Source organism: Lupinus angustifolius, chromosome LG06, assembly GCF_001865875.1.
Source record: "Lupinus angustifolius cultivar Tanjil chromosome LG06, LupAngTanjil_v1.0, whole genome shotgun sequence".
In the NCBI taxonomy this organism is placed as follows: Eukaryota; Viridiplantae; Streptophyta; class Magnoliopsida; order Fabales; family Fabaceae; genus Lupinus; species Lupinus angustifolius.
In genome coordinates, this window is record NC_032014.1 from 20,364,979 (window position 1) to 20,376,739 (window position 11,761).

The window sequence follows — 11,761 nt, forward strand, 5'->3', positions numbered from 1 at the left end:
TGCACAGCGTTGGCCACAAGCAATCAAGTAAAGGACATACGAGTAAATAGAAGAGAAGAAACAAGAGAATTTGTTAACGGGGTTCGACCAATTATGCCTACGTCCCTGGGAGTGCTGAGCGGCTACCAAGATATTATTAGAGAATAAGGATTACAAACCCTAGCACACCCATGGGCACACCTACCCATGAGGTGTTTCTATTAGGTAGGTGCTTATATCTGGTGCACATTATAACAAGGGACTTGAGTTAAATATATAACATTGATATTATACTCTATTCTAATTCTAGGCAATGTGGGACTTCATATAATAACATATTTCAAACATCCCAACATTTTTAAACTTTCATAATAACTTTAAAACATAATTTTAAAATACAAAAAAAATCAATTTTAATAAAAAATAGAAAACTGAGAATCAAACTCAACAAGTCAAAGATGCATTGCAATGAAAGATCCTCATTTTGAGAAGTTGCTTAACACTCTAAAAAGTTAAAATCTGAACTTTTAAGTTGATTGTCAAATAGAAGGACATATAAATAATTGAAAAGTGGAATACAACTTACACTATATATTTGTAGCATCATTATTAAGCTTTGGAAATAAATAAATTAGACAAAAAATTATTACAATAAATAGATATTACTTTTGTGTCCATCATTTCATCAATCATGTACCCTTCCCAAAAAACCATTGTAAAATTTAAAAGTACAAATACATCAACTTTAATAAAAAAAAATAACAAACACATAATCAAATTCAGCAAGTAAAAAATGCAATGCAACTAAAGATCCTAACTTGAAGAAGTTCCTTCACACCCTTACAAATGAAAATATAAGTTTTAAGTTGATTGACAAATAGAATGACATGTCAATATTTGAAAAGAACATAATTTCCACTATATATTTGTAGCATCATTATTAAGCTTTAGAAATAAACAAATTAGACAAAATGGTTTACTAGGATATTCGATGATGAAAACCGTTTCAACAATGAAACATTCATTTGTTTGAAAAATATATGTTTGGATCAGACCTGAAACTTTAGTATATGTGGATAAACCCTAATGATAATTATGAGAATCCAAATATATTTAAAAGTATATCATTTTTTCTTTTAATACTTTTATCTCTTTGTTTGGTGAAAAATGAAAAAATAAAATAAAATAATATCTATCAATGAAGATCTCACTGGATCATTCTTGAATGATGAAGTTCTGTGAAGAATGAATAATAAAAAATGAAATGAGCCTAAAATCATACTTGGTTTGACGATTGAAGATAATAGATTTGTTTAACCAAAATTAAAAAACAAGTAAAAGTAGTTTATGAGTCTCAAAAGGAGAGAAGATTAATACGTACATTAAAATAAGAATAAAGAAAAATATTAAGAAGTAAATTGAAATCAGAATAGAGAGATGAAAGATTAATTTGACAAAAATATCTTGTCTTAACACTTGTCACATATATAGGGGGTGTAATTTAGTAATTCCACCAATCCTTTCTATTCAAATTAAGATAGTAGCTTATACTCTTCAGGTAACTTTTGTCTTTATATACTATTATAGATATAGATTATAGATATGAAGTAGTTTAAAAAACTTTCTGGTTGTTAGTTAAAAAAATTCAATTGTTACCTCCAGCACTAGTACCTCAATTAAGTTTTTTTCCTTCTAATTTTTTGTTATTATTGATTGAATAGCTTAATTTCTTAAAATGTATAAAACAATTCTTATTTATTACTAAATATATAATAAATAAATAATGAATTAAATAGAGTGTGACATGTAGTGGCAACATACACTGAATGGTCCAAAATGCATCAAATATAATAAATGAATGTTATGAGTATAATTATTTTGTATATCTAGATATGCAAAAGAAATATTAACTAAGAGTAATAATATATATAAGTTTGTAACTATGTATGTAACTTATTACATTAGAGTTATTGGATAAAACATCGAAAAACTTAAATTTAAAAATTACTAAAAAATTCCTATAATGTTTGTTTACCTATTTATTCACTAATAAATATCATTTGGAGTAATTAAATAGTAGGGGTGAGCATGGTCGACCCTACCTGCTCACCCGATCTATATTTAGGGTTGTGTTTAATATTTAAACTTCATGAATATTTAGGGTCGGGTAGGGAAAACCATGACCTAACCTGACGCGTCTCATGGCTACCCACTCATCATATTTGTATATGTCTCTATTCAATTATATATAAAGTAATGACATATTTTTGGTTGAAAGTATCATCGATTCTCTAGTTTTCCATCAGATATACATGATTAACAATATATATACATATATCATTTCATATGTCAAATTATATATCCAAGATAATAAATAATATTGAGAAAACTTTATTTAAAATGGGTATGCATTATAGTTAATCGTGTCTAGGGTCGAATTCGGGTTCAAAGGTTGATCTTGACAACATTTAAGGTCATGTTAGCTTCAAGTCTAGGGTCAAGTCTAGATTTATCTGATCAACATTTAGGGTCAGGTAAGAGACAAGCTTTACCTGGTCCAACTCACTCACGCTCACCACTATTAAATAGATACATCATTATAAACTAAACATTTTAATCATTTATTTTAATATTTTATTTATTTTAATTGGACATATAATATTTTATTTATAATTAATTTTATATTCAACACATAAATATGTTAGGTATCAATGGCCTAGGAACATCTAGAAGGGGGTTGAATAGGTGTAACGGTTATCAATCACCGCTTCTTGAACCAAAACCCAACTGCTGGAAATAGCCCAGTTAATCGATTAACAACACGCCTTAATCGATTAACTAATGTACAAAACAAAATGATTAGACAGACAGATTGCACAATTATTTAAACACAATTGAAGAGAGATAATACATATATTTTTACGCATAAATAATAAGCATATGGCAGTAAACAAATATCCAAAATATTAGTTGCAGATTCAATTTATAACAGCAAGAAACTTTAAAGAAGATTCAGAGAGAAAAAGAGTGCACAAAAGGATTTTTATCCTGGTTCGTTTGCGGTCCACTATAAACTACATCCAGGCATCCCCTTCTGATCTAGGGAGATTTTCTTCTTCACAATATTGAGTTAAAGTATGAATACACACACCAATTCAATTGCAAGCACATATGACGCTTCTTTCTTGAAATCTAGGACCCCTAAATCCTTGGTTTGACTCTACCCTTCGCCTGAGAAAACCTTTCTCACGAAACAGCCACAACCAAGATTCTTGTCCTCAAATCAAGACCTCATAGCCTTGGTGAAGAACCTCAATCTCTGTGGTGATCTGACACCAAGAGACTAATCCAGAAATACACAAAAAATAGGTTAAACAGTAAGGTATACTAAGCACAATAATGCTTGGAATATAACAAGAAAAGACTTAAAGACTAACACACTCACTAATCACCCAAGTCATCAAGAATCATGTGAGTTAATCAAAACAGAAATCAGATAATCTCTCAAAAATCTATCTAATGTATAAACATGTGAGCAAGATAAGAATGAGCATAAAAGTATGTAAAACAGTATCCAAAAACCAGAAATCAGATTAGCATAAGAACTCTCTTCTCACACATGCAATCTCTCTTGCAAATATAGTAAACAATATGCAAAATGCTTTTCTAAACAACCCTATACAATAGTATGCAATGCTATGGTTTTCTGAACGTTGCCACTTATTTATGGCAAGTAGTTTTGACAGTTAGATTCGTTGCAAACAGTTAAACGGTTAAACCAGAAATTAGTTATAACAAATAACAGACTAGTTAATCGATTAAGGCTACCCATTAATCGATTAACCATGTAACAGAATGACACATAAAACAGTTGTAACAGAAAACACTGATTTAACAGAAATGCAGTTGAGTTAATCGATTAAGTCACCACGTTACTGACACATTAATGCACATGTTTCAAAAGGTAAACTTCTCATACGTTATGCACAAATTATATACATGTTCTAGCAATTATATTATGTCTAATATGCACATATAACATGTATGAATAATGCATGAACATACAATTAACTAGATGATATGTCTCATGGATGTGATATGACATTTAAGATGGCTTGAGAGACTAGCACCTAGGTTCACCTAACCTATACCCACTTATTATGGCACACATCCTAGACTGCTTAGAATATTGACTCAAAATATATCCTAGTCTAGATATGATCATATGAGCATATATAAGACATGTTGATTGTTGAGTCATCTTCAAGCTTTAATAGAACATTGTCTTCATCAAAACGTAGGCAAAGAATTGCTAGTGCTATCCTTGACACTTTGCATTTTCAAAATAAGATGAAAATCAGGATGAGAGGTAAGGTAGGACAATAATAAAGAAATAATATGATATTTTAGTTATAATAATTAATGAAATTTTTAAAATTTTGAAGGATAAAATTCATAGATATATTATTGAAAATTTCTTTAATATTTTGAATGTCACTTCAAGTAGTTTTCTGAAAACTTGTTTTTTGAAATGATATAACCTCCTTTTTTAAAAAGCTACAAGTTTCTTTGACTTTTTGTTCATCGAACATCTCCAATAACTTATTAATTAAGTCAAAAAAACTATAAGATATCTGAAAAACTATAAGATTGGGTTTTTGAACATTAACTAGCGATTGTTCGATAAATGATCTTGTATCTTTTTTACTCGGGCAATAAGTTACTAGAGTTATTCCATAGACAAAAAATGAAGAGAACTTGTCACTTTAAATAATGGAACTTGTAGCATTTGAAATTTATTTTTTAGATAACTACTTGAAGTAACATTAAGAAAATAAAAATAACTCGCAATTAATACTTCGCTTGCAAATTATATCCTTTAAATTTAAAAAAATTAAACTAGCAACCCCAACTAAAAAACCATATTATTTCTATGATGTATAAACTATTTTCACATTGGGTTTTTTATGTATAAATTATTTTTGTATTTGATTATCAGAAAAATGTATAAATTATTTATATATTTTTACCTTTTTAATTAATGATGTGTAGTATTGCATTACATAAAAACAAAATATAGCTTTAAATTCAATTAAACAAAATATTTCATTATAAATCAAATATTAAATTGAAGGCTTAGAAAATTTGATCTTAAATTACCTATATATTTAATTAATGTAATTATTAATTATTTAATTAAAAATAAGTAATAAATAAATGTCTTATATATCTCTTAACTATTTTTCAAATTTCAATTAATTATAAAACTAAACTTACTAAGTTAAGTATGAAAATATAAGCTTCCAACTATCTTAATACCCACCAGCTTTACAATATAATTGAAACAAAAGAGAGAATATTAATTAAATAAATAATGATAACTCTTTTATGACGTTTGATCGGAGCATCACAATAACTTGATGACGTGGATAATAATGACAAATTTGATGACATGGATGATGATGATTACAAAAATGACATTGATACTGTACAATTTTGTTGAAGCTGACGTGTAAGTGGCACGTAGTTAGCACTCGTAAATGCAGTGCTATACACACACTCATATGAACGACCCACACTATCTCATTTCTCACAGTACTATTTATTGCTAGTCAGAGAGTACGAATTCCAATAAAATTAAGTTCCATATACAAGCACCACTTCACACTTCATTTTTTCTCTCAATCACAATCACACCCACAATTGGATCCAATTCCATTTCCACCATGTCTCATCAACCACTCTTAAACTCACACCAACATGATGAACTTGAAGAAACAGCCTATGACAGCTCCGAAAAAGTTATTATTGTCGGAGATGACGAATTCGATGATGATTACAACTGGAGCCGGACCCCACCATTCTCATGGAAGAAGCTGTGGCTCTTTATGGGTCCTGGCTTCCTCATGAGTATAGCCTTTTTGGATCCAGGGAACCTCGAGGGTGACCTGCAAGCAGGTGCCATAGCAGGATATTCACTGCTATGGCTCCTCATAACGGCCACCCTCATGGGACTCTTGATCCAGCTTTTGTCTGCTCGGCTAGGTGTCACCACGGGGCGACATCTGGCTGAACATTGTAGGGAAGAATATCCTACATGGGCGAGGTTGGTGTTATGGGTTATGGCTGAGATTGCTCTTATTGGTTCTGATATTCAAGAGGTTATTGGGAGTGCTATTGCTATCAGAATTCTTACTAATGGGGCTGTGCCACTTTGGGCTGGGGTTGTTATTACAGCTTCTGATTGGTAATTAATTTTTCTCTTCTTCATTAATGTCACTATGGTTCTTATGTCTCACTCCTAATTTTTATGAAATGGAGTATTTAACTTTCTTAACATGCTTTACTCTTAATATGTTTATTTTTATTACATAGAATGTAATATTTTATTACCTTGAGATTTAAATTTCCATAATAATTATAGTCATCCATTTTCATTCATTATCTGTTTTATTAATTAGATTATATTATCTTGATTTTCTATAAAGGCATGTATATGAATAAATTGTTTCCCTAAGAAGAGAGCTAAATAGGAATGGACATAGTATCATCTAGTGAATTATTATTGTTTTATTAAATTATTAATTTATTTTCTGGAATTTTAAGTACTAGTCATGATAGTAGTGAAATTATGAGTTAATGGTCAAATGGATTCTTTGATCAAGAACTTACAGTTTCAAGAATTAAAATGATAATTTCTAAGTGCTGATAGTGGTTTTGTCTTCTTTCTTTTGTACCCCTTTGGTCCTCTGTTCCTGCTTGCTTTGGTATCTTCTTTTATGAAACACAATTTTAGTCCTAGATTTTATAAACAGTAGGTAGTTTATGAAACAGTCGCGTATGATTTTCCGTTGAACACTGGCTACACGACTGAAGCTAATACCTTACTCCTTAATCTCGTAAGCACAGGGAAGATTAGTCCTTGAAATTATGATTTATTGGTCAAATAGCTTTAGGTTGAAGGACTAATAAGACTAGTGTTTACACTTTGAAGAAGTAAGCTGATAATTTTGCAAAATCAAGAACTAATATAGCATCTGCTTTCAATTTTAGGGACTAAAATTGTAGTTTTACGTCTTTCTGTTGTGCACCAAGTTGTTTTGTGGTGCTTTCAAGATTGGAGTTCTTAATAGGTGTTTCATGTTACTGTAATTTTCAAATTGCATTCAAGTATAAGGGTTTATGTTTAGCTATTAACATCATTTGTGCAAGATCTATACAAAAATCTGACATTGAAAAGTGTATGTTTTGATTAACTTTTAGGGGAAAATGGCATTTTCTCAAAATCTCGCAATAAAATTTTGATTTTAAACCATTTTGATTACAAAATAAGTTAATCCAAATACAAACTAAGTTGTCAGTCATTTCGATAAGTTACATTATGGCAGGGGTGGGTTATATGACACTTGTTAGATACTAAAATCTCATCTGAGCATGGAGGGAAGAATATCTTGAGTGGAACCCTGTTATTTAAGATTTAGATGAAAATAATTGAAGTCCATGAGTCTTTTCTATAACTACAGTTTAAAAGTTACTGTGAATATGAATTTTATTTGTTATGTTATGTCTATGAATCCCAATTAAACATTAACCTGGGCATTTCATTGCTTTATGCAGTTTTGTTTTTCTCTTTCTTGAGAACTATGGTGTGAGAAAATTGGAAGCATGTTTTGCTCTCCTCATTGGTATCATGGCCATTTCATTTGCATGGATGTTTGGTGAAGCAAAGCCCAATGGCAAGGAACTTCTTCTTGGTAAGGACTTTATTTCATCGGTTTTGTCATGTGCGAATTTTAGTTTCTACTAAGAAAGTTATTAGCTGTAACTCTTGTTTTAAATCTGATACTGAGTCTGATTTTATCTTTGTAGGTATTTTTGTTCCGAAACTTAGTTCCAAAACTATACACCAGGCTGTTGGAGTTGTAGGATGTATTATTATGCCTCACAATGTATTCTTGCATTCTGCTCTTGTACAATCAAGGGATGTTGACCGCAGCAAGAAAGGCCGAGTTCAAGAAGCTATTAATTATTATTCTATAGAGTCCACCCTTGCCCTTGTAGTCTCCTTGGTCATTAATATATTTGTCACAACTGTGTTTGCTAATGGGTTTTACGGCACTGACCTAGCACAGAATATCGGTCTCGTAAACGCAGGACAGTACCTCCAGGAGAAGTACGGTGGTGGACTGCTTCCAATATTGTATATATGGGGTATTGGGTTATTAGCAGCTGGCCAAAGTAGCACTCTTACTGGTACTTATGCTGGACAATTTATCATGGGAGGTTTTCTAAATTTGAAGTTGAAAAAATGGCTGAGGGCATTAATAACAAGAAGTTGTTCAATCCTCCCAACCATGATAATTGCACTTACATTTGATACCTCCGAGGATGCATTAGATGTTCTGAATGATTGGCTTAATGTTCTTCTGTCAGTCCAAATCCCGTTTGCGCTTATTCCTTTGCTTTGTTTGGTGTCAAAGGAACAGATAATGGGAACTTTCAAAATCGGCCCTGTCCTCAAGGTATCATTATTGGCCTTTTTATCTGCATTTTGGTCACTGATATTGTTATTGTTTATACATTTGGTACAGGACTTTTTTATGCCAATTTAATTCATTTTATGAATTTGTGTGGAATTTATGCCTATGTCTATATGATTCATCAATCAAATCTTAATTTAGATAGGAAATAATTCACCAAACTAGTTTTATTACATCTCTTCCCTTTTTGATTTTACAGTATTTTCGGCTTTTGTTCACCAGACTAGTTTTAAAACTACATGAATTTTTTTATCCTTTGTGCTATTTATCACTTTTTATGATGATGTGTTCTAAGTTCTTTGAGTATTTCTGCACTGATGTTGGAAACTGCATTGATATCAATATTGGCCTGAATTATATACAAAACATCTAAAATATTACAAGTAATGAATGATTTCTCATATGGATGCAGATTATTTCATGGCTTGTGGCTGCTCTGTTGATAGTGATCAATGGCTATCTTTTAGTGGAATTCTTCTCTGCTGAAGTGAATGGAGCAGTAGTTGCCACCATACTATGTATAGTAACAGCTGCATATGTTGCATTCATAATATACCTCGCCGCGAGAGCGATTACGTTTTCATCTTGGAAAAGTGTACCACAAGAGAAGACAGAATCATCAGACCTTAAAACCGTGATATAGAATAGGAAGTGCCATTTTGTTGAAGGTTTTGATGATTAGTTTTGCCCATGGTCCTTTTTTGACCATAGCCATGTTTGTTATTACTAGTAATCTAGTATAACTTTATGAAATGGGCAATGTCACCTTATTGTTTCCATGTAAGTTTTATGAAATAAGTCAATAGATCTTAGGATCATGTGATGCCTTGGAATCAGTTTAGATATAATGTAGTTTAGACGCCTTCCAAGGGGTAGTAGGGTTCTAGCTGTCGGTGGACATCTTCTGTCCCAAAAAATGCATCATTCCATGAATCACTGCTTCTGATTGGTCAGAAAAATACTTAATTATTAAATTTTTAACTTAAATATATTTTTTCAAGGAATCAGAATCAGTGACACATAGAATGACATACACTTGTGGGACAACAGATATGTTCCACCGGGCGATATAGCTATATCTCTTCATTCTCTTGTGGCTTGTTAGCTCTTTGGTATAAGGGAATAGAATTAAGAGTAAAGATTTATTTTAGTCATTGCACAAATGGAAAATCTAAAATAGTAGGTAGAAATATTAAATGTATGTCAAGTTAACCAATTTTTTACATTTTTTGACCATTTTTTGACACTTTAGTTCATATCAGGGTTATTTTGACTAATTTGTGATCTTTGAAAACTATTTTGATTTGTCATAGATCAAATTGGTACACAAGAAAATTTATAGACCAAAAATGGATATTTGCTATAAGAGTTGGGGTACACATGTATGTACAAAGATTACAAAAACATTAAGGCAATCTAGCAATACAATCCATAGTACATGAACACCAATATGAGAATGAGACATGTGCATCCCTATATTAATGACTCAATGGGAGTACCTAAACCTTAATGATACCTATTAGACCCATATCTTCAAAAGAAGCATGTATAAAAATGTATCGTTAAATTTGATTCATAAGTACCATATCATATCCATCCAAATCATAGTCCCATACTACCAAAGAAATTTTATCCTTAAAGTGCTTGCAACCATGGATTTGGTGCCACACAACGCAAGACGTAGGACATGCAATGAAAATGTGATGGCTACTTTCAGTACGTACAAAATGGTCCAAAAGAATATACCATTAAACCCCTAGAAATTAAGTTATCTTTTGAATCATAATTGCAACAAAAATCCAAAACCTTGTTAAGAGATCAAACGTATGATGTTCCAAATTCTGTCTCCACCAATAACAATGAAACAAAAATAATGAATCTTTGAATGTGGTAGACAAAATTTGGGACATATTTCTACAAAAGTTTGAACACTTGCATGATACATGATGTAGAAGTTATTCGGCTTCTATATTTACATGGGGAGGAAAAACCTACACCATCCACACTTCACCTCCATGCGTCGTGAGACCCCTCCACGACCACGATGTCTTTTGACAAGCCCTATTCTCTAGACTTAAATGCAATTTTGATCCATCATCTTTTCTAATGAAGCAATTTTAGTTTTCCTATATTTTATGTGAATTTTATCCATCAAGAAAACAAATTTATAATATATGTATTTTACTTGTTTTGTGGAATAATGTGAAAACAATTGCAAGTGGGGCCATGGAAATTGTTGATAGAAAAAAGTTCTTTTAACTTTTATATTTTATTTCATTTAAATTTATTACATTGTGTTAATTGTTTAGTTTTGAAACTTTCTTTTATAATTTATTTAGTCTAAATCATCTTTTAGGTGGATTAATATTAGGACTAAAGTTACTTATAGTACCCTAAATACTGGTGGTACTAGTACTCAACCATATAAGTACAATAGTAAAACAAATTCCAACTCAACATTCACCAAATAAACATTTGGTATTAATTTAACATTTATTCTTCTCCATTCAATTAACTCAAATACTCTTATTTTTCTAGTGCTTCACATTTCTTTCAGACGGGGATCCCTCTCATGAGATGTGACAGTCATGGTGATTTATATCCAGTTACCACTCCTTCCACTTTTGTCGGTCTTACATCCAGTCTTTGGCATGGTCACCTTGGTCATCCTGGCGTATCTGTTTTCAACTCCCTTCGCAATAATAACTTCATATTATGTGAACCTTTTTCTGTTACTTGTGACTCTTGTGTTTTAGGAAAACAAGTTAAATTGCCATTTTTTAATTCTCAAACTACAACTTTGATGCCATTTGATATTTTGCATAATGATGTGTGGACATCTCTAATTTTAAGTTCTGCTGGTCATAAATATTATGTCATATTTTTGGATTATTTTACAAATTTCCTGTGGTCTTTCCCAATTAGTAGAAAATCGCAAGTATTTGACATATTCAAATCACTTATAAAACTTATTCAAACACAATTTTTGCAGAACGTAAAATCTTTTCAATGTGACAATGGAGGTGAGTATAATAACGAGCTATTTCAACAATATTGCACTAATTATGGCCTTGTTTTTCGCTTCTCTTGTCCTCACACATCTTCTCAAAATGGGAAAGCGGAACGAAAAATAAGAACATTAACAATATGATACGCACTATGCTAGCTCATTCTTCTGTTCCCACAACATTTTGGCATCATGCTCTTAATATGGCAACTTATCTCTTAAACATTCTTCCCTC

General features: G+C 31.3%; 1 protein-coding gene and 1 long non-coding RNA gene across 2 annotated transcripts; one reads left to right on the forward strand and one right to left on the reverse strand.

The window, feature by feature from the left end:
- LOC109350141 (metal transporter Nramp3-like) lies at positions 5,605-9,394 on the forward strand. Its single transcript, XM_019591289.1, has 4 exons — positions 5,605-6,226; positions 7,597-7,733; positions 7,849-8,501; positions 8,932-9,394. The coding sequence occupies exons 1-4, from the start codon at positions 5,706-5,708 to the stop codon at positions 9,160-9,162; spliced, it is 1,542 nt and encodes a 513-aa protein (XP_019446834.1). The 5' UTR covers positions 5,605-5,705; the 3' UTR covers positions 9,163-9,394.
- Positions 8,401-8,925, reverse strand: LOC109350142. The gene is made up of 2 exons (XR_002108078.1): positions 8,569-8,925; positions 8,401-8,537 (listed from the first exon to the last, which is right to left on the reverse strand). It is a non-coding gene; the product is annotated as an uncharacterized LOC109350142 (long non-coding RNA).

Excerpts from the sequence above, each read along its gene's own strand:
- LOC109350141 (XM_019591289.1), top strand. The coding sequence starts at position 5,706 with ATGTCTCATCAACCACTCTTAAACTCACACCAACATGATGAACTTGAA. Across the intron at positions 6,227-7,596 it reads GTTATTACAGCTTCTGATTG|TTTTGTTTTTCTCTTTCTTG; the intron begins GTAATTAATTTT and ends TGCTTTATGCAG. Across the intron at positions 8,502-8,931 it reads AAATCGGCCCTGTCCTCAAG|ATTATTTCATGGCTTGTGGC; the intron begins GTATCATTATTG and ends ATATGGATGCAG.